Below are 24,185 nucleotides of genomic sequence, written 5' to 3'. Positions count from 1 at the left end.
TTTTTTCTTAGGTTTCTTTAAATATTTCTCATTCCTTTGAACCAAGTTCCACTTAAGCAGAAAACTCCTGTGTGTTAATTTCTCGCAGGCTTGGCAAATTCTCAGTTATTGGCATAAATTTTTTGTTCAGCTGTTTATGTTGTGCCCCTAGGTGCTTATGTTCAGTGTGCATCGTGCATTTGGCAACTAACAAAAAACATTTTAAAGGTCCAAATGGATGGCTTTATGACTGTTTGTCTAGTGTCTTGTATGTATAAATTGTGTGAATTTAATTAACAAAGTTATTTTCCAGAACAAATTGCATACGTTTCTGCCTGCTTCCACTCATTCATCTAATATTTTGAAAGAACGTGTCTTGCAGTTAGCTGAAATTAATTAAGGCATAACATGATTCGTCTATAGCAGGAGAATCCCAGTAACAGCTCTTATAAAATTTTGTGTGACCTTTTAATAACTACAGCTCCTGGGTTTCACTGATGTCTTGGCTAACTGCTTCAGGTAATATTTCAGCAGAACAAAAAAAAAACAATTCATGAAAACCCAGCATGCCTGTGGCAAATGGTCACTGACTGTTTGGGTAAAACTGTCAAGTAATCAGAAGTAAAAATTCAGTATCTTCATTTGCAATGAGAACAGACTTTCTTTTAAGGTAGCAATTAATTAATGTAGACTCTAAAGGTAGCAATTGTGTGTTAAACTTCTGTCTGAAATCTATGCAAAACAATATTCTCTGGCTCTTGTAGTTAATATGCAGCAACTACTTGTGAGCATGGAATTGCTTGCTCTCAGAAGAATGGAAATGGTGCTGTGGTGCTAAACTTTCAGACTTGTAGTGCCTAGAGAATACTTTTTCTATATCAACTTTCAAAACTAATTTTATGCCTGAATCATCCTGCTAGTGGTAGAAGGGGAAACATTGTACTAGCACCTCAAAACTAATGTTTGCTACCTTCTTGCCGAGCAACTTCTAAGGAAAGAATATGTAGGAGCTGGAGGTGTTCTTACCTGATCCCTTTAACATTCTCTTCACTATTCTTTTATGGGGTAGAAGCTCTGGGGACCTTATGTAGCTTTCTAAAACATTGTGGCTGTAAGTGTTCATAAAACATTTGGGTTTGGATATATTTTCTTTCATGGAATTTTAGGAAAGGGTTCTGCTGAATCTTTTCAGCATTAACTGGAAAAAAAAAAAAGACTATTCATAGGAAAACACTTCTGCAGGATATACTTTGTCTCACTTCCAGTTTATAAGCAGAATGATCATAAACTACACATAAGATCTTTCATGGTACTGAAACTGTTTCACCTTTGATTTGCAGAGCTTTCAGTTATATGTTTCTAGGGTGACTGCTACATTTTAAAAAATGTTTTTCTTTGATATTAGTATCTCTAATTCAGGATTACTTGCTACTCCTCAAGAGGGGACTGCATAGTGTTGCTGGGGAGGTTAAGTACTGGCCGGTCCTTATAAGTGCTTGTTAATTTGTTGACATGTTTGTTAATCTGACTACACTTGAATATGGGGTACATGGAGTTCAAGCTTGTTTTTAGATATGAGAGCAGCATATGATTTTAAGTTGCTCACTTCCTTTGAAAATCGTGTGGGGAGGTGACTTTGGCTGGGACCTATCCAGTTCAAAACACTTAAAATGTAGCCAAAGTTACTTGATGCAACTATTTATTGGATCAAATGAGGTATTTTCCTGGGTTTTCTGTCTACTGCTATGAAAGGGAATGTAAAATCATTTAATGTCTTCTGGACTATGAGGAAGGTAGGAAGAGCCAGGGAGAAAATACCAGCTTTGCTTTAATCATTTTTTAATAGTTTTTGTTCACAAACCAATAATTTCAGTCTGTAATTTGAAATTAGTTTGAGTTACTTAAAAGAAGTATCACGTTTGACTAATAATGAAGGTATTGGCAAACAAAATTATATTTCTTGGAAATATTTAAATACGCCCCATTGAAAGTCATAATCAGGTGACTGCAGACTCTGAAGTAATAACGTTAATAATTTGTAATGACATTGAATTGATTTATTAACTTCATAAAGTCTGATTTTTCTGCTCTGGTTCATAATTGTGCAATTGGGGAAAACTATTTGCTTAAGTAGGTCAGAGCATAAATGTGAACAGTTCTATAATGTAAATATGCATATTGTTATATAACTTTATTAAACGTTGCAATTCAGGGTGTCTTTATTAACCTAGAATATGTTGACCCTTGTTCTTGGTTGCTTGTGACATTAGAGGAAAAGTTTATCTGGGAGTACAGTCTTACTCTGGGTGTGTTTAATAAGCGTGTATACTGTCTTGAAAGATTAAGCATTATTTTGATAAGTGATCACGTTTGCATTTCAAAATTCAAAATCTGCTTTCGCATAACTTTTTACTGAATTTTTGGGAACATGCTGAATGCGCCAGAGGTTTTAATCAAAATAAGGGTTCCAGAATTTATGAAGCAAATAGCAGCCCATTTAGGGAGAAGGGCCTCACCCCTCACTGACTTGTAATGGGTATGTGGAATGCAAACTTGAGTATTACTTTTTCTTCTCCCCCCCTTTTCAAAAGCTGGTCATAAAGGGAGACAAATTAAGAAAAAGGTGGAGAAAGGACGGAAATGAAAAAGGAAATGAAAGGGGAGGGGATAGGGAAACAAAAGCTAATACATGAAATACAGAAATGAGCACAATGGGCAGAATAATGATTTTTGAGGCGTAATGAGTTCAGAATCTGATGGAGGCAGGAGTACACACTTAAGATGTCAGTTCCCAAATAAATAATTGTTTTTAAGTTGTATGTGCCAGTAGTGTTTGGCATTGAGGATAAACGAGTGCCAGAGCGGTGTAGAGATGTGCTTCTGTGGCTTCTCCATCCCTGCCATTGTGATGCAAGGCTGCGGAGATGGCTGGAATTCCATGGATTGGAGGGCTCCATGGCTTGGCAAGAGGTGGGAGCTGACCAGTCCAACCTTACACTTGCTTTTCATCACCGTGACCTTGAACGGTATCAACAATGCCCGGTACTGCTGTATTTCTGTAGTGTTCATTGAATAAATTGTGATTTAAAAAAAAATTTTTGGGGGTCATTTATTCCTATTCTGTAATACCTTGCAATGTCTCAAACTGTGTAAGGCTGGTAATGCTGATCAGATGAGTGTTACATGGTTATGGCTTTGTTACAAAACAGTGTACAGTTCAGCAATTCCTGATCTAGTGCTTAATAAGAGCCAGAATCAACTAGGCTGAGTGCAGAACTGTCCTATCTGCTGTCACATGTATGGCACTGTACTGCTCAGATAAGGATGCTCTCCTGGAAGTAGCAGAGGGATATCTGTCTTCAAGCTACATTGCTCCCTCCCGACCTGTGCTGAGACTTGTAGGCACTTTAATGGAAAGAATATGTATAAAACAATAAGCCTTTTTAAAAAAGCAAAGCTCATAATTTATTGTCTTCAGTGATTTTTGGTGTTGAAATAGAGACATTTGTTTTGTTGTTTTTGAGGAGCATGGTCGTATGTTTACCTTGCTGGTCAGGACTTGGGTAGGATTAGCAGAAGTTTACAAGATAGAAGGCTAAACTGACTAGTCAGAGGTAAATATGGAAGAGCAGGGGATCATGGTGTGCATGATCACAGAAGGTGCTGTGATAATACCCTGGTGAGGAGGCCTGGCATCACAATTGCTGTGTTTTAAAATGGATGTAACCCTTTGTTCCATTCTGGTAGTTCTTTTTTATGTCGTTGGCTTTTATTATTTAAGACTAGCAGACTCATTCTACTCTGCATTCCCAGCAAGATGAAAAAGCTCCTCTCTTTCCCCAGTGTTCCTTTACATCTACAGTCTTCTGGGGGAGCTGTGAATTTTCCATTCTACTTCTTTCTTTTTATTTCCTCATGTCTACTCTCAAATCATGTCCTCCCCTCCCTCTTTTGTGTGGGTGACGGCTTCATGCCACTGTTCTTCATCATTGCAAAGAGTATTTTAAATTTGAAATGACTAATGGTTTCCCTGTTGCATGCATGATTCTGACAAGGAATAGTAAACATTAAGGCTGTGTTAGCACTGCTGTTGCTAAGATCAGCGGCCAAGGTGCTGCAATAACTTTGTGATATTGCATTGGCTAATGTTTGGGTCATACTTGGAAGGCTGTCTTCACAGCTGTATGGGCTAGAAATATTTTTAAGTGATTAAAAAAAAAATTAAAAATACAGCCATGCTGATACCCTTTCTAACTTAACTGCATAGGATCCTCACTTAAACTTTATCTTAATGTCTTGGAAATACAGATGGCTTCAGTGGCTAAAGTACAGCCCTAGGGATTGATGTTCTGAAGATAGTCAATTCTAGATGATTTAAATGAACTTAATGATTTAGCAGCCATTCAGATGTATAAACCTGATACGTACTGATTGAGATATAAAACAGCTTGATGATCTTGGATTTTGTGGTGGAACAAGAACTGCAGTTGGAACATAGTTGAAGCATTGTAATATGAAGCAGTATGAGCAGATTAACCAGTATGCCCTCTTAGTGTATGCATACTCAGCCGTGTGTCTGTGCAGACACCATGACAGATCAGTCCCTCGTACAAACTCAATTTATACACAGTTGAGCTTGTCATTATGGGAATTTGAGGAAGAAAGGTTCCATTTTAGATGAAAATTCAAGTGTCTCACCCTAAGACAAGATATATAGACTTAAAGATGCATTGGTAACCCTGAGCGATGAAGTGAGTAATTAGATTACTTGTATGGAAGGTGTCATCCTGAGGGATTTCCAGGTGCCCTGTGGTGCTGCAGACTGAGTGCCCTGACTTTGCCACCCATATTGCCCTGAGGAGTATCTCTGTGGAGGATGTTACGATTTTGAAGGTTGTTTCTTGAAAGTGCAGTTATGGTGAAAGTCCCTAAGATCAGTTTCAAACACGCTTGTGGGCTGGCAACATAAAACTGTCTTGGGTATAAAGGTGGGTAAAACCAGTTTTGTCCTAAGCTGTGATTCTCTGCTTGTGTAGAACGTAACTTTTTTGGTTTTTTGAGGAACTGTAAATATTCAAATTTTTTTTTTAGCAATCCTGTATAAGCCATCATAACCAACGTTTGCGATTTCTGAGTAGTTCTGGATTTTGTTACATGTAAACATCTACTTTAGCAAAGTGAACACTGAACTTAGTAACATATGTCATAGAAACTCAATTTGTTTCATGAGGTTGACGAATTGTCTTGTGAGAGTTGGAGGGAGAAGGTGCAAAAGAACAACTTTGTAAATACATAGTAGTGTCTGACTGAGCGTCCAGTCTGGGCATACCTAAAAGTCCTGGTCGTTGTTCCCTTATAAATTGTTACTTTCACCTTTTCTGGAATGCTGCCCATATTGCCTCAGCTCGTCCAATATAGTATACAGGAACGGCAGCACTGGTCCTGCAGCTGAATGAACAGCCACATCATCTGTCTGTATTTGTGAATTTATGACCGTTTTAAAAATTAATTTTAATATATTGAATGCAACCTTAATTAAGGTGGTGTAGGTTCACTTTAGAAAATGACCTACCAGTAAGCAGTCCTCTTATTTTTAACCCTGATGATGCTGTTGTTTAAACTAGATATTCTTAAAATAGTACCTGCTTTATGACCTTCCTTAAGATTAGCTGCTTAGATAAGCAGAACTTGCTAACAAATTCACACCTAGCAGCTTAGGTTTTGATTGTGAGGCTGATCTCTAGGGCATGTAATGATTTCAGGAAAACCACCAAATAAGTGTGTTACATGGGTAAAGAAAGAAATCTCTGAATGTTTGTTTCTGAAATACAGTAGTTGGAAGAGTTGCCCATTTGATCACTTAGTTCTGAGAATGACTGAAAGAATATGCTGTGCCCTCAGAAATATTTAATAACTTTTTCAGTAATTATATAGCATTCTAAATTAAACAATTGCAGATCTTGCTTCCAGCTTCAGAAGCCAGTAGATTGTGGTGATTGTCTTCAGATCATCATATATTGGCAATAATGAACCTTCTTCATTGACTAAATGTGTTGGAGTAATGCAATATAGCCTGTTTTTAGGAATCTCAGCACATTGCCCACAAGGAAGAAGAATGTTATCACAGAATGAAGTTCCTCCTGTTCAGGGAAATCTATGGGTTTTTTAAGACGTGCTTCAGTCTTCATGAATTTTGCTAGATTAAGTCAGTATCCTAGTAAGTTGGGGTATTTTGTGTGTATGTGTGTAACTGGACACAGGGAGGGTGATGGATTTCAGACACTTTACTCAGTACTTAATTGTTCTTCCAATTGTGTAAAAGTAGTCAAGCAAGTAGTGCTTTTTAAACTCATGTCAAAATATGTGTTAAGTGGCACTGTAGTGGAAAAACTAGCTCTTTGTTTGCATCTAGCCCCCAAAGGCTCTTTATATTGGCTTTTAGAATAGGAAAAATATCATCCATGGGCTTCTCTAAATTTTCACTTCAGAGCCCTCTTTGAAATTTAGGTAAGTTGTTGAAGAAACTAGCTTCTATTCCTGATTCAGAAAGTGCTTACGCACTCAAGTAAATGTTGAATAACACCTTGAATGTCGCTGAAACTAGTTTTAAATTTTTGAAGCAATAAATAAATTAATGTTTTCTGATCTTTAGAGTATAGTTAATTTTACATATCTCTTTCTTTACTCAATTCTGTAATACTGCTACATGGAAGGAGACATACAGAAGTGTGAGATAAATGTGTTTTTTTTCAGATGGTTTCTTTTTCAATCCTGGAGGTTTGTAATTATGTCTCCCACAATTTAACAGTTTCATGTGTGAATTGTCCCTTTGTTCTCTTACATTGCATCATACAAAATCAGAAAAGGAGTCTGCAGTAAACATCAGGAGGCCATTTGGTCTCTTCTCTTGTTAAAGGGTGGAATCAAATATATTTACAGTATTCCTGACAGTGGCATGTTTTTGGAGGTCTTTGAGGATGCATTGATGATGGCAACTGTTACGTCCTCCCAAGCAGTCAGTCCCAGCATTCATGTTTCTTACCATTAGGTTTTTTTAAATTGAACGTTTAACAATTTAGGTTTCTTAGCATCTTCTGTTGCCAGATGTTCACCTAACTCTCCGAGTTAAGTAGCTGGCCAACAATTTTCTTGTCTTTCTCTTTATTCTCATAAATGATAGTTGTTTTCCCTCTATACTAATTAATATTCGTATGTCATGTTGCAAATTGATTGTCTTCATTGTGCCTCTTTTTGTTGTGCTTTGCTGTTTTTTCTGTCTGTCTTTTCAATAACATCATTTATGTCCAGTTTCTCCAAGTGGATCTATTACTGTGATTTTTGTTCTTTTTTGCACTTGTACTGATTTCCTTTGAGGACATTTCATTTCCTGTGAGGAGCTGCTGACCTTTTCTTCCTTTTCTTGCTTCTGTTGTCTTCCAGAAAATCTTATGTATTGTCTACATTTATCAAATTCTGGCCTTATAAATTTGGAGTGGGGGATGTTGGTGTTACCATTCTCCCTTTTTCCTCTTTGGAGGTTCGTAAACTCTTGTCTTGACTTTCTTGTATCTTACCAGATTTTTTCCGGGATATATCTGGTAAGCTAAAATGTCCTTGCACCATGTTGTGTGCTTGTGTGACTGTTGCAGAAAGGTATGCACCAAGATTTTTTTGTTGTAGTTGACCGGTTCCATAATACCATCCATCAAGTTTCCTCTTTCATCAAAAACTGGGTAACTTTCAACATATCTGTCCCCCTCCTGTGCCTCAGAGTGTATGTGTAGATGCCCTTGATAAAGCTATCAGTGTACATGTTCCCGCCTCCTTCATTACTAAGCTGTATTCTCTTATATTGAGTAATGTGAATTAACTCACTGAGTTGTGACATCTGGAAATGCCACAGCCTGGAGTATAACAAAGTTTAGAGTGCATCAGTTAGCAGGGAGGCTGCTTTCTGTGATTCTGAGCAAGGCTGACGTTGCTTGTGTGAGGGATTGCAGCATATTGTTCTAACCATAATCTTTAATTTCTTTTTCTCCAGATGCTTTCAGTTTCAAACAGTATTATGTGAGTGTTTAGTATTATTTGAAGGTGTAGCATGCTCCCAAATAAGATAGAGTAAGCTTTATGTTAAAAAAATATAAATGTTAAAATTTCTAGAATTTAGGAACAATAGCTTGTTCACTTGTGTAAAGCAAAAAGGAAAACACTGCCACTGCAATTTTGCTTGTTTAGAGTATTTTCTGGGCATGCTGTAGCTTGGAAATCCTCAGAGCTGAAGTGGAAGCACTCTGGCCTTGCAAAGGCATCCTGACTTTGGCGATGAGTGTCCTGACTTTTCAAAGTGTATGATCCTCCAGCCCTGGCTGTCAAGTAACATTAGGGCTGTAGAAACTTTTTTCCCTTCTCTTGTTATAAAAGATGTTAGGTTAAATAACTATAATTAAAATGTCTGTATAAATACAATTTTACCTCTCAATTCATCAAATTTAATGTTTTTCACTTAAAGTCCTACAAGTTGTTTTATTACTTTGAAGTCTTTTAAGTGAAACAAAAGAAGTTCTCACACATCTTTTATGAAAGTAGAAAAACATTCTTGGTCTGTTACATTTCCTTTCCCCTATTCTTCCCACCTTGCTTCTCTTTCTTTTCCTCTTTATCTATAACAAGGAAGAAAAACTTTTCATGCTGCTGCTGATGGCAGCAGAAAAAGATCAGTGGATTCAGACTTCTTGTCTTTTCCCTCAAACCCCAACTTAAAGAATCTCTTCACTTTTTAATTAAACTTACTGATAAATAAAAGGTAGCTTGTATCCAGTGCTGCTTTATATCAAAAGAGGGTGTTTTTAACAGTGCTTTCTACGTGACACCAGTCTAAGTTATTGGCATGCTGACTCTTACTATGATAGCTGACTGGTTACTAAAATAGCTTGCACACTTTTGTTTTCAGTCTAAATATTTTCCATAACATATAGCAAGCAGGTCAATAATTGGTTTAGGTGCTTAAGGCACTGGTAAGCATGGTATATAAGAGACTGTTTTGATACTTTCAATGTTTATATAGGTTTACCTTCATGTAAAGTGCTCCATTTCTCCAGAAATTGTAACAGATTAATGCTCAAGTAAAGTACAGGGCTGTCCTAGTTTCTTCATTAATGAAAACAGTGTAATAATAGCTGAAGTGACACATGGAGCATCACTCTGATGGGGTGACCCATACTCCTGGCTAGCCTTTAAAGTCAGTGTTTAGGGTGTTGGATATGTGCATAATATTTCAATAGTCTGTCAAGGAGACAGACTATGTACGTATGCCCCTTTTGATGACAGCAGTTGTATATAAGGAAGCAATATTATTTTAAATTCCTACTGTGTTGCGGTGGTCTCTTTAATATAGTTTTGCAACTGAAAGTAGGGAAAAGCACTCTGAATGATCAGCTGTTTTTTGTGGAGTAGTGCCTGACGGCCTCTATAGCAAATAACTGAAACAGTTGCATTCTATTTAGATTAAAACTGGGCAAGAATTTTCAATAAATAGAAAATTAGAGAATGACTGGGTGGAAAGTTTATAGTCTTCAGGTTGCTTATGAATTTGCTGTGGCACCTGTAAGTAGCTTTAGATGGAAATGTTTTTTCAGTGTCTGGCTTGCCAACAAACAATAAATCACAAAATACCCTTATGAAAGAAGAATAATTAATATATTTACAGATGCTTTTAAGAGTTAGGATTTGATTGCTTCTCTTTTTGTACAGTTTGAAACATCTTCTGCCAACTTACAGCTACTGAATATTTGGGGTGCTCTGCATCATTCCTGTTAACGCTGTCAGCAGGGTATGTCAGAGGTTCCTGGCACCATGATGAGAAGCTGGATAACACATGAGACAAGTAAACTTCTGAGTCTTTTGGTTCAAGAGGGCTCACTCCCAAGCTTGGAGCTGTTTTATAAGATGCTTCACCCTAAACTGAGTGTGAGATCTACTTGAAGCTGATTGTTAGAGCCCTCCCAGGGAAGCACAGGATCTGGTTTGGTGACAAACCACCACAACAAAAAACAGTCCAGCTTTCATACTAGATCAAGAGGGAGCCAGAGTCAGAAAGGTGAGTGTGCTCCACCCCAATATGCTCTTCCACTCTTGTGTGGGATACGTGGGTTCAAACTTCTTCAGGCAAAAAGAGGACTCATCTCTCCAGCATATGATGCATGTCCTTGCTGTACCTCATTGGATCAAAGGGACTCCTAGCATCACATCTGCTGCCTCTTCAGCTTTTTACTGAAGGTTTTATCTTCTGTTGTTCTCTTCTGTTTTCTTTTAAGTGCTTGGAGGTACGAATTTTCATTCTAGGTCTAACAATGTGTTGCTCAAAAAAAAAATCCCTTTTTATTCTAAGAAAAACAGATAACAGCTGAAAATAAGGATTATTTTCAAGTTGAAAATGTACGTACTTACTTAGCGGTTCTTGACATCAATACCTGTGAAGTTTGTCACAGCCTCAGATCTCAGATTTGGTAGTTATGTTAGATGGCAAGTTCATTTGTGCGTTACTGGCTTTAAAACACAAGAAAAACACTTTAGGCTTGGAGAAAATAGGCAAGCAGCTGAAACCAAGCATACCAATAAAAAGCAAAAGAACATCACTAGAAAGAAATAAATTATTTTTTCTGCTTAGCTTGTCTAGGTTCTATGAGCCAGCTTTCTTTTGTCTGTTTAGTGTAAGACTAAAAATACTCGGTAAAGTTTTGAGTGGCAGACTTGGACTTTATATTAGGCTGTGAGAATTAATCCTAAAATGTAGCAGGCAGTATTTCTAGTTCAGAGATGGATGCATTAATGCAGGTTCGAGACCCTCCTTTGTAATTCTGAATAGAGTTCTTGACACTGATGTTCAAGAAGGTGAATTTAAACTGGAAAAAGGTGTGGCAAAGAGCTGTGATGGTCAGAAAGATCACCTTTGAGAGGAAACAATGAACACAACCCATTTAGCTCAGCAAAATGAAGTCTGAAGAGGCGTATGAATTCTTTCTATAAATACTTTGGGGAATAATAACCAGGAAGGGAAAAGAACTGTTTAAACTTAAGGACAATGTTGGCACAAGAATAGCTAGGTACAAGCTGACTGGGAAAATGTTTTGGCAGGAAATCTGAATGTTTCCAGAGTTTCTGAACTTCAGTGAGGTTTTGAGGCAACCTTCTAATTTTTCATTTTGAGGATTTTGTCTCCATTATTTATAGTCATTTTTAAGATGGAGAATGTGGATCATTTATGAATAGAATTATATAATACAATTACTCCTTATGATAGCAGGAGTTCTGAAGGTCCCTTTCAGCCTTATTTCTTGAATCATAAGAGTTAGAATCTTCTTGGGTCACAGACTGCTCTGAACCTTTGATCCATACTACACTTTGAAGACATCTGTGATGATAATTAAGAAAAGTAATTCTGTTCAGTAGGCTTATATCTTCTGTGTAGACATGCTGGTATCTTTAGTGGCTTCTGGGGAACAGGGAGGCAAGTGTGGGGGAATACAGACCTTGAAAGGCTGGAAAAAAATCTTTAGTCAGATTTTGTGATGTATAGCATGTATGGCTACCAGCAGTGGTTCATTTATCCAAGGGACAGAGGTTTAAATTTTAGTCCAAACAGTATGTTTATACTACTGCTACCACTAGTACAAAAATATGTATATAACCTTTACTTTTTCTCTTGGTACTCATTGAGAAGGACCTTCAAAGCATATGCAAATATTTCAGTAGTTTTTTTGACATCCAGTGGTAGTCTCTGTTTTCTTCCATTGTCCTTTTAAAGTAGCAATAACAATGCATCCTAGAAGGAATTCTGTTCTGAGAAGAAAGTAAATGTGTGGATATTTCCCTGAATTATAGTTCTCCACTAAGTGTACTACAGCTAATAAATCTCATAATCCAAAGATAAAGGTCAAGAGAATAATCCTGAAGTCCATTTTGAATCTTATTTAGGTTTGTTTCTGTGCAAGGGGAGAGTGTTTTCAGAGCCATTGTGATCTAATAATTTTGTTGATACCATTTAGGGGAACTGGGATACCTTTCTTGAAAATGCTAGTAAAATGCCACTTGTTGATCTGAATGGAGAATAGTGTAATAACCTGCATTCCACTAAATGTTAGGTAATAGTCCCTTCTGGCTTTTATGGTCTTCAGTTTTTACCAAACAACAGAAAAGGGGGGAGGGTACACAAAAGAAATAAAAGGAAATCCAAAAGAAAAATATGACTTCAGCTTCCTCTTCTATTCATCATCATTGAAAGAAGGGAATTTGTTCAGTTTTATCAAATAAGGAGGAAGTTGTTGTACCAGCAGGCGGTAACAACAGGTTTTGGAAAGCTATGAGAGGACTGGATGCTGCTGCATTGGTGCTGTAGAGACTGTGAGGCATATCCTTTTCTGCCATCACATGATGAGTATCTTGTGCCTCACCAGACAAAGCAAATGGGGTGGAAGGAGAAAAGGAATGTGGGCTGTTCCTTGAGAGTCCAAAACTACATGTGTACCTGTGTATATACCCCCAGTACAGTTACATCCACCTCTGTTACACTGTGCAGTGATTCATGCAATTGTGCGGTGGCTGATCTGCTCAAATAATAAAGCTCTTGGCCTAAGTATATTTTAAGACTCTCAGCATAGCTAGAAAAGGAGGTTCTGTTTCACAAAATATAGAGAAACTTGCAGATTATATTTTTCGTAATCTTTCAGATGAGGAGTCAGACAAGACATAGCTATCACAGGTTGTCTTGCAATGCAAATTTGCTCATTATTTGCAGCTGATAATAGTAAGATAAGATTATTCTTGTTTTTGAGGCAGCCAACTTTAGTTTTTGTGAATTTTTCACTATTTCTGCTTCTGAATCTGCTCCCCTCCTTAAAGGCACATGTGGTAATTATGTTTGCTTTGCAATCTGCCTCTCAGATGCTAGCCTGAGGTAGGTTACCTCATGTCAGACAACTTGATCTTCATAGCAGTGACTGTGGACTGTATAGTAAGGAACTGTGTAGGAAACAGTCACAAAGAAAAACAAGATTAATTCAGCATGATGGTTTGTACATGTGTATAATGCTGAAAAGCAGTGCCTGAGCAAATAGCTTTGGAGAGAAATCACTTGTGCATTCTAAAGTGTGTGTAGTGGTCACAGGTGCTCTGAATGTCAGAGATGTGCCTTGCTTCTGTCAAATTTAGTGCAGTGTGGCTGTAGTCTTCGTACCAAGAATGATATATATTTATGGCCTGTGACTTACCACAAAAATTAACACCAGATTTACTTCAGGATTTAAGAGGGAGGTGCTCTGCGATTGTGGGGGGAGGGGTTGGTGGTTCTGCAGAAATGTTAACCTGTTCGTGATCAAGAATACTCTGTCAAGTTGTTTAACTGAAATGCCTTTTTTCTAATTGTTAATATTTTTTTAAGCCTAAGAGTAAGTGAGAGTGCACTCTTGTTTGAGTAATCTACTTTGATTTGTCTCCTTTCTGGAAAAAGTAGATTTTGTATGCTTTTCTTCTCTAGACATCCCTGTTCATGTCAGGATTAGAAGTCTTTGTTAGAGTTGAGAGGACTGGGTATCCAGGAGCCATGTGTACTCCCTGGAGAAATTCAAGTTTGTGTGGTTTTCTGTTGTTTCATATTGATGCAGTGCTCTAGAACTGCAAGAAAAACTTTGGTCCCAGAAAGTTGTATGGTTTGTCTCTTTTTTTGTTAAAGTAGTGTATAGATTGGTACAATGTTGCTTGATAGTAGAAGTATTTCTTTGTAACTGTCACACTCATATAATTGAGACATGTTCAATTTACTAGAGATTTTGCTCCACTACTGGTCACTTTTGAGATTCTTTAAATACTGATTTGTGGAGAAAATATCCTTTCCCCAGGCAGTTCTTGGAGTTTGGAGAATGTTACTAAGTCTCCTTGTCTTCCAAGGATTTCTGATAGTTTCTTGCATGCAGTGTTAAGGCCCAAAGTATTTGTTTTCAGGTGGAGAGGTGGCTACTGTGACAGGGGTGTTTTTCCCTTCTGTAAAGAGTTCCTTATGTGCAGGTGTGTAAGGCGAGGCTGTTCCCATTCACAGGAGAAAGCTATTGAGTAACAGCGAGGGACACTGAACATATAACTGTAACCAAGGAGTCTCATGGTCTGCATTAACTATTCCAGTAATCTTATTTTCTGTTATATCACACAAACAATGTTTCTAGAACAGTCAAAAGGATTGCAAAGGATACTTCCAAATACTGTGGCCTGCTCAGATAGTTATTTTAGAGATTTGACCCCCACCATTGCCCAAAATGGAATGGCACTGTTGTTGAAATTTCACACCATCACTATTGCTTCTGTGATCATGTCTTTTTTTTTTTCTTCCCTAAAACAGCCCACTGTTTGTAACGTGGAAGATTGGTCGAGATAAACGATTACGTGGATGCATAGGTACTTTTTCCGCCATGAATCTGCATTCAGGACTCAGGGAGTACACACTTACTAGGTAAGATTTCGTTTTCTGTAGCTTTGACTTACATATTTAAATAGTCTACTGAGTAGATGATAGGCGTGCTTTGGTTTGTTTTGGGTTTTTTGGCTGTGTCACTGTACTGATCAATGAAAACTCGTGTGTCCTTTTGATGCTAAGTGTATTGCCTGGTTATTTGACTAGTGGTGGCATGAGGCTATGGTTTCAGTTAAAAACCATAACTTGAGCCTTTTTTCTTTTTATTGTTCTGGAAAACTACTCTCCAGTAGCTTATTGTAACTGACTATAATAGTATTTTTTCCAGTGTTCAGACAAATTTTAACCTTAATAGTTAATGTCAGGGCAGAAGACCAGAAAGTCAGATTTGGGGATTATCCTATTCACACTTCTAAAACAGCAGGTATTCTCACCTCTTCTCCATCAGGTGCTTCCAATCAGCTGCAGTTAATTTAATGCTACAAATTTCCATTACATGTTACTCTTCAGATACATCCCAGCCCCTGAGTGGGAAGCTTCTGGATGAGGGAGGTAAGTGATGATAATCCTTCACTCCCTGGCAGCATAATCCTTCATTTTTTTGATCTACACCTAAATTCATTCACCTTAATATTGTTCCATTTCCTTTGCATAGAGTGAAAACTAATAAGTTTATCACTAGAGCTAGTAGCAAGCTTTCTACTTGTTTTTTCTAAGAGATTTCTTGAGTTTATTTTCTAAAGAATCAATGGAATTTTGTTCCACTCGGTTACAATAGACTGTTTATAGTGCTTTAAAATAGAAACTACATTCTGGCATGTGCAGACCTCTGAAATTGTAATCACTTAAAATAATTGGTGGCTCCAGATCACTTTAGATTCGAGGCTTTTCCTCCATTATAGGATCTTTTCCTCTTTGCTGTTAAAATGCCTTGTCAATCCCAGTATTAAGTAATATTAAAATGGGACATGTGTTTTCCTACATGTCTCCCTAGTATATTGCAAGCTGAAGCTCATTACATGCTTCTCTGCTCAGCTTGAAGAAATCAACTGCTCATCTTCTGGAGTCCTTACAAATTTATGAAAGACCTAGTTACCTTTATTGTGTTGGTTTTATTTATTATGTGGTCTGAAATGTTATTGGTTGTGTCCTTTAAAACCTCAGCAATCAAAATGATGAAAGAGAAGCAGTTTATTGTAAAAATTCAAAGCAATTTCTCTGTTGAAGGTTAAAAGCCTTTATCTTAACTGTTAGTGAGTTTTTCGTCCAGACTGAAGGAAAAACAACTAGCCCCCTGCACTGAAGAGCTTTTCATTTAAGTGTACACTTTACAGCGTCTGATAGAGAACAATGAGCTTGTACAGAAAATTGCCCCTTAAGACTAGGAAGAACGTGATAGCCAAAAAAATACTCTTCGCTGCTCATAGATTTTTCCATCCTCGCAAATCAAATAGGACTATACTCTCGCATACCTCTAAAAATGCTTATAAGATTTCTGTCATTGCGTTCTAACTCTTAAAAGGTGAAGTCAAAACATATGAAAAGTGATGCAAATTAAAGGGAACAAATATTTTTCAGTGCGGTATTTGAACAGTGGCTGCATGCTGTAGAAGTTTATACGAGGTTATTTAGAGGATAGTTCAGTAATTTTCAAGATGAGAGAAATTATATACCAACCAATTTTTCAAAAGCCTTTGAGATCATCAGTTGGTTTAAAATAAAATACTATATTTAGTGTCATATTGGATTTTGCTACCTTTGAGTATCTTTTTTACCTTTTTCATGTCTATGGCACCACAAATGTTTCCTTTTTTTTAAAAAAAAAACAAAACCCACAAACAAAAAAACCCAACCAAAACAAACTTCAGATATGACCACTGAAATGTAAAGTTCATATCTGAATGTACAAAAAAGTTTTTCCTGTTCATCAGTCATTATCTGAAAAAAGGAAGAGAGGGTTATCTCTGATCAGTTTCCTTCATGGTGTTAATCTTTCCAACTACAGAGCTTCCAGAGGGGAGAGCATTTGAGGAATAACAGAAGCACCTTTGAAATGTCGGTGAACTTTCAGAGTTTGGAGCTCCACAGGCCTCCCTAGGAGGGATCAGAAACTAGGACATTATAGCTTGATCCAGCAGTATGTGGGCAATAGGCTCCTGAAGAAGGTATGACAATTCCTGAAAGAGAACAAAAAAAAATTCTTCAGGGAAGGCAAAAATTAATCAGTAAAGTAGGAAGAATGGGAATGGATTTCAGAAAGTGGAACTTGACCAAAATTTTCAATTGAGGATACAGGCAGATATTCTTCTGACTTTATTTTACTTTGACACTGTGAGGTGCTTTTCTTCAGTTATTCTGAAGATACAGTGTGGATAAACAGAACCAGGTTGTTTGTCTAGTTCATTCTTATCTTTTTCAGCACCTTCTGTGGAATTGTGGCCCAGCTTGCAGTGAGTAAAATGGTACAGGATAACAGCTGTTTTTAAATGCCCTGGTGCTTAGTGATCAAAATATCCTCAGTTTCCTTCATGCATGATTTTGTTACATATACTGAGCAGTGCTTAGGATCATAATAAGTTAAATTTTCCTTAATTCTAGTAGTGATCTCTAGTTGTATACTGTATACAATGTGTAGTATCATCTCTATCTGTGTACATTAGTGTAGTTTCTTTGAAATAGCATAATGATAGTTCATCTAAGGAATCTGAAGTGAATAATTTCTTTCTTGGGCCACCCACACCCCCCACTTAAAAACACCTTTTTGGGTCTATAAACAAAAATGGTGATGATGTGTGACCAAGTTTCTCTTCCCCGTTCTGAGCTCTGTAGGTTGTTATGCTGGTATTGCGAGTATGTTCTAAACAGGAAATTTATGTAGAATGATTCATAATTAATTGGATGCATCTGCCTAAATCGTGAGGAGGAATGAGAATGCCCATAGTTAAAAATGTTAGTACTGTATTCCTATGAAAATCTACATGTTAGAATTAAATTTTCTCTGCAGTTATCCCCTGAAACACAGGGGAAAGGCTTAAAAACTTATGCAGAACTTCATGAAAAGATAGATTCATACTTAGTGATTCTTATGTCATTTTACTAGGAGGTTAGTTAAATAAAAATCTAACCTTGTCAAAAATATTTAAATGTTTTACAGTATTGAATATTGTATATTAGGATGCAAGAAGTTTATCATGGGTAAAATAGTCCTTTAGTCTGAATATGTTAATTGAATATCCCACCTGAATGCATAAAAATAAACCAATTCAGATTATGAAAAATACCTTGTGTTTTACAGCTCCTTCAAGAAAATACACTGAACTTGGAAGCAGGTTACCACAGAATTTCATAACAGGTTGATAAATTACTTTTTCATGTATTCTCTTCAGCAGTAAGACTTAGGTTCTGGCACTGAGGTTTTAAACTCCTGTTCTCTTACATTTGAGATACTAAATGAAATGGTTTCATTTATTCATTTTAGTTTAGTTTTTCTAACCATTTCATATAATTTGAAGTAATTTTGTGCTTAGTTGATATAACAAGTATAGGTGTATAAATTAATTCTTTAACTCTGCGTTGGTTTATCCTGTCAAGGCTACAATATGTATCTGGGCAGGGAAATAATAGAGGCAGATAAAGGGAGACATTATGTGGCAGAGCCTTCTGTCATAGAAGAAAGCAGTGAAGAAAAATTGGAGGACTCCAAGCCTTAAGCAGATTAGCATAATGGCTTAAAACTGAATTTAAATTTCAAAATAATATGTAACCCACTATCCTTAACTAGCATAGGCCTGTCTCTGTTGAGTGTATGATGTAATCAGGCTTTTTGTTGTGTGTTCTACTTACCACTCCACCTGAGTGAAATACGACAGCTGTCAGGCATTCAGCCTAGATGTGGTTGATCAAGAAAAGAAGACAAAGGGGGAAGCTTGAGATGAGAAGCACAAGATTGAAGGGAATGAAGCCTGCAACCCAACTTTCTCATAACTGAGTTCGGGTCTAGAATCCATATGAGGATTTGGCTACCAGTGGCATCAACTACTGCTCTGTATTTGTTAGCAGTTTCAAGAGTCTCAGTCCTTATTGCTGCCATATTGTCTGCCTGCTCTCTGTGAAAAACATTGACGCTCTTCTGTTCCACACAGTGAACTTAACAATCCAACTGCAAGAACTACAGTATGGCAAACTTATTTAAGGGTAAAACTGAAAAATATTGAAGAATGATCGATGCTGGCTTTATTTACAAAAGACTAGAGGCAAGTATTTGTGCAGACAGGGCAGCTTCCCTCTTGTGTTTAGCTGAGGTTACTACTCTGTTTAATTCCTGTTCTTTTTTACTAATCATAGACCTGTTCAACCTTCTCTGTAATCAGCCCCTACAACTCAATGCTAGCTTTCCTAAGCCTTTACTATCAGGCAGAAGTGTGGGTGTAGAAAGTCATTGCCATTAGTACACAGCAAAGCGTATTCATGTATCTGACCACAGTTTTTGAACTGCAGAGTTGGGAGAATTATATATATTTTTGACAATTGTTGTGACCTTCGCTGTTCACAGAATGAATTAATTCCTGAAAGTAGCATTTTGTGTAATATTTCAGAGTACATTGTTGCTTCTGTGTTGATGTCTGATAATACTTTGCAGGCAGTCTTATTTTATGGCTTTGATTCATAGTAGACCAGTGATGAAAATTAGCTTTTTTAATTCTATTACTACTCTGTGTCTGGTGGCCACCAATGAAACATGCCTGATAATTGTGAGATGAAGCTTGCAGTATCACTTTCAGAATTAAACTCTGCAGAGAGCAATGTAGACTCTTCACAGCCTGAACTTACCAGTGTTATGCTATTCTTGTGTGTTTAGCATCATCTTTAAAGTCAGGAAGCATCATGTTGCTTCCTTTGCATATGTACATTTCTATAAAAAGCAGGCATCTGCTGGTTGTCTGAGTCTTCAAGGCCATTTTATTGAGGTAGAGGGCACAGATTTTGCCTCTACTAGACGATGACCAGCAATAGGGGGAGGGTCTCAAGGAGAGAATGGGTGCTTAGGGAGATCCATAATAACCAGCGGTAAGATTCGCCCACTGTAGGAGAAGATCCGTTTCGAGACCATCTAAGGAACCTGAAGGTGCACAAGTCCATGGGACCTGATGAGATGCATCCGCGGGTCCTGAGGGAACTGGCAGATGCAATGGCTAAGCCACTGTCTATTGTATTTGAGAAATTGTGGCAGTCCAGTTCCTGTGGGCTGGAAAAGGGGAAACATAACCCCCATTTTTAAAAAGGAAAAAAGAAGACCCAGGGAACTACAGGCCAGTCAGTGTCACCTCTGTGCCCAGCAGGATCATGGAGTGGATCCTCCTGGAAACCATGCTAGGGCACATGGAAAACAAGGAGATGATTGGTGGCAGCCAGCGTGGCTTCACGAAGGGCAAGTCCTGCCTGATGAATTTGATGGCCGCCTACTATGGTTTTATAGCGTTGGTGGATAAGTGAAGAGGAATTAATGACATCTGCCTGGACTTGTGCAAAGCATTTGATGCTGTCATGCACTTGACTCTAAATTGGAGAGATGTGAATTTGATGGATGGACCACTAGGTGGATAAGGAATTGGCTGGGTGGTCGTTGCGGTAAACAAATAGATATCCAAAGGGAAAGAGTGCTGTTCCTCAGGGATCCGTGTGGGGACTGGCACTGCTTACACCTTTGTCAGCAACATGGGCAGTGAGATCGAGTGCACCCTCGGCAAGTTTGCTGACGACACCAAGCTGTGTGGTACAGTCACACGCTGGAGAGAAGGGATGGGCCATCCAGAGGGACCTGGACGGGCTGGAGAGGTGGGACAGTGTGAACATCATGGAGTTCAACAAGGCCAAGGGCAAGGTCCTGCCCATGGGCCGGGGCAATCCCAAGCACAAATCCAGGCTGGGCGAGGAGTGGATTGAGAGCAGCCCCAAGGAGAAGGACTTGGGGGTATTGGTGGATGGAAACCTGACGGTGAGCCAGCAATGTGCGCTCACAGCCCAGAAAGGAACCGTGTCCTGGGCTGCATCCAGAGCAGTGTGGCCAGCAGGGTGAGGGAGGGGATTCTCCCCCTCTACTCCGTTCTTGTGAGACCCCACCTGCAGTGCTGTGGCACCCAACATCAGAAGGACATGGACCTGCTCGAGCAGGTCCAGAGGAGGCCACAAAGATGATGAGGGGCTGGAGCACCTCCCCTGTGAGGACAGGCTGAGAAAGTTGGGGGTGTTCAGCTGGAGAAGAGAAGGCTCTGGGGAGACCTTAGAGTGGCCTCCCAGTGCTTAAAGGGGCTACAGGAAAGGTGGGGAGGGACTCTGATCGGGGGGTGTAGGGATAGGATGAGGGGTGATGAATTTAAACTGAAAGAGGGGAGAGTGAGATTAGATGTAAGGAAGAAATTCTTCCCTGTGAGGGTGGTGAGGCCCTGGCACAGGCTGCCCAGAGAAGCTGTGGCTGCCCCCTCCCTGGCAGGGTTCAAGGCCAGGTTGGACGGGGCTTGGAGCAACCTGGGCTAGTGGAAGGTGTCCCTGCCCATGGCAGGGGGGTGGAACTGGGTGATCTTTAAGGTCCCTTCCAACCTAAACCATCCTGTGATCCTATGAATATGGTTTTTTTCCTAGTTGAGCATACAGACAACTGGTGTGTCCCACTGAGCATGTGAGAAGCCAGTGGCAGTAGCCATCTTGAATGTGTAACTCCTAACTCCTACTTACCCCTCAAGACCCTGGTTAGTTGTTACATTTTTAGCAAGGTTTTAACTTGTAAAATCCACTGAGTTGTAGTTATAAAAGTACCATGCATGCTGTGAGATCCTTTTGAGCCATTCATTAAGCCTACAGGCATCTGGGCTCCTCAGGTGGTAACAGCACATGTCTTTCACTTATATCCATCATGTCCCTTTGAGTGACAAGGTTCCATCCTAGAGTGTCAGCAGTTAGGATTGATTTCAGAGCATCCTACATTCTTGGGGAGGTAGAAAATTGTGCCAAGGTGACATTTATAACAGCGTACTGTTTTTCCCTCAGCCCAGGGTGGAGTCTCCCTGGCACTAAAGGAGGTTCAAGGATGCTGAAGAAGTTGCAGGACTGCTTGTCTGTAAATTTGTACAATGGGCCCCACTGAAAGATTGGCATTTGAGAATGTTGACATGACATGGACATTTTCTAGTGATAAGGCAGATCCTGCTTATCATGTAGTCAGCAGCACAAGAGGGTGGTTTAAGTGATTCTCATCTACTTTGTGGCAATCTCCAGTCAGTAAAACTCCTTAGCAAAAGAAAGAGGTGTCTGATCCAAAGGCATGTTTGAAAGAGATTTGGAAATATATAACCACTATAACTTTCAGTGTTATTGTTCTGAAGGAAGCAAGGACTAGTTGTTTCAGAGGACATGAGAATGGACCTGAGGAAACAACAGGCCATATCAAGGTAATAGATAAAGTTAATCCCATTTTTATTAGACTTACTTTTAAAACATTCTATCATGACTCAGGGGTAAAGTGTAAGGGCTAAAGATACAGCATCTTTAAGGTTTTTTTGTCCTATGGCTGCAGGATTTATGAGCTGCATCGGCTGCCAAAATGCAGAATAGTTGAGATGCTCCTGTTCTGTTTTGTTCCTCTACTCTTCTGTAAACTGTAGGTCCACTGTCTCTGTCATGTGGCTTGTGCTGTACCTGATTTACTTTTCTGTATAAATCACTTGCAAAAGTAGCTGTAATTTTTGCTTTTACTAACAGTCTCAAATGAGTTCTGTTTTGTAGCCCTTGACAGTTGGTATCTCAGCCACATGCTGTTTCTGTCCCTCCCCCAAACGAAGTGCAGTGCAGGAAAGGGGTGTGTGCGTGTGAATTCTGTTGCACATGAGTGCATTTCAATTAAAATCAGTAATAGGGGATGAGTATTGAAAGTGGCTTCTGTTAAGCACAGTTAGACATCATATTTGTTAGAAAATGCATCCTTTTAAGTTTCTCAAGTTGGCGAGTACAAGCAATTTCTTCAGGTTGTTCTAGTTTATAAGTGAGGTGGGATGTTTAGAGAGACATAAACTCTTTTGTTGGGCTGATACAGTCACATAGATAAGCTTTTAGCACACAAGCCTTTCTGTAAGTTGTTAGGAAAACCTTTTGTAAGAAGGCAAGTTAATCTTAAATTCATTAGAAGCCTGTTCAAATTTTGAGTTTTTAATTTTAAATTATTATTTCTGTTTGTCCTTTAATTTACATTTCTGTTCCCTTCTGATTTAGCTTTTGAAGCTGTAATTTTACATGTGAGATGTACAGGGCTTCCACTGGTGTTCTGGACATTCAATTACAGTGTTAGTAAAGATAAGGTACGCTGTGTTAACATTACTATTTTATTATAATATTTATAGGAATTGCAGCTGACAACAAAATTGTCTTTAAGTCTGAACTGAGTGCAAGTATATTAAGACAGTTCAGCAGTAAACTTTGCTTTACAAATTAGAAGATATATAGGTATGTATATATTTACAGTGGTGTTGACCTCCAGAGGTGATACTAATAATCTTAGAACCTTCATTTTGTTTTCCAAAATGCTTCTGGTAAAATACAAAATTTATGTATTGGCACCTGATTTATTAGTATCTGATTTTTAAATGATGACTGATTACCTTTAATGAGGCAAAATTATTTTAACATACAGGTACTTAGTATGGGCTCATGTGTTTTGCCTGCCATGTCATCTGTATAGAGACGAGACTTTACTGAAACTTGGAGCTGTTCATATTTCTAAATTTCATCTAAGCTGAAAAAAGCTTGTTGCTGAACTATTGTAAACATTAATTGTACAAGTAACACCGCTTTAATTTGGGTAAGTCCTCAGATCTGTTATAGTGGAATATAATTGTTTAGTAGTAAAATGAATTGTGATATAATCTCACAATACTAGAAACTTTAAATGCAGTATACAAATTTGAATTTATTGTGCCAGGCTTAGTTATTCTGTGTGAGTCAAGTCAGTAAGTAGGTCTGCAATGATTTTGTGCACACAGTGCCAGGTTGTTGTTTCAGGGAACTGTTGCTTAACAGAACTGTCTACAACCTTTACTCAAAGGGAAAAGCTAAATACCATACTGGCTTAGAATTAGGAAGAACCCCATTTTTTTGTTTTAATGATGGGTTAAATGCATCTTATTTCATTATGAAATGAAAATAAAATAATGTTTAGGAGGGAGGCGGAGTATGCTCTAGTGAGTATATGTTTCTTGCACATTAAGTGTGTTGGCTATGTAGTAATTCTGCCTTAATTATTTCTTCATCTAAAAAAAAAAAAAATACTGATTTTGTAATTGTTGGTCCTTTTTTCCTGAGAAAAACCTTGCTAGACCCTTGGACCTAACGGTAGATGGTAGTCTATTTCCTTAGCAACACTTCCTGAAAGAAAGCGAAGGAAAACACTGTGAATGGAAGGACAGTCCTTAGATTATCTTTATGAAAGGAGGAGCGCATAACGATGCCCTACCTAAGCTTTTTAAATATACCCACAGTTGTGAAATGTTGATAATTATTTTACTGTTCACCTGGGAAAAATGAATTATAGAACATGAATTCTTTGGCACAGGGGAATGCATTACTGTGTTTTGTGGAATAAACTTAACTATGTGAAGTGACTGTTTATGAGAGATAACTGGAAATCTAAGAAAAATGGAATTTTAGAATTCAAAATGATTATAAGATTGCTATATCTGTATTAAAAAAAAAAAATCTTTAT

General features: G+C 38.2%; 1 protein-coding gene across 2 annotated transcripts in view; it reads left to right on the top strand.

The window, feature by feature from the left end:
- AMMECR1 (AMMECR nuclear protein 1) overlaps positions 1-24,185 on the top strand; it is a 108,783-nt gene that overhangs the window by 47,853 nt on the left and 36,745 nt on the right. Inside the window, exon 3 of one of the 2 annotated variants that reach the window (XM_074915582.1) lies at positions 14,366-14,476. The exons of the other annotated variant lie outside the window; for it this stretch is intronic. Coding sequence (XP_074771683.1) covers positions 14,366-14,476 — 111 coding nt within the window. The remainder of the gene's footprint in view (positions 1-14,365; positions 14,477-24,185) is intronic. 2 annotated transcript variants of the gene reach the window in all.

Source organism: Athene noctua, chromosome 11, assembly GCF_965140245.1.
Source record: "Athene noctua chromosome 11, bAthNoc1.hap1.1, whole genome shotgun sequence".
In the NCBI taxonomy this organism is placed as follows: domain Eukaryota; kingdom Metazoa; phylum Chordata; class Aves; order Strigiformes; family Strigidae; genus Athene; species Athene noctua.
The sequence above is the reverse complement of the archived record's forward strand: the minus strand, read 5'-3'. Positions and strand labels throughout refer to the sequence as shown.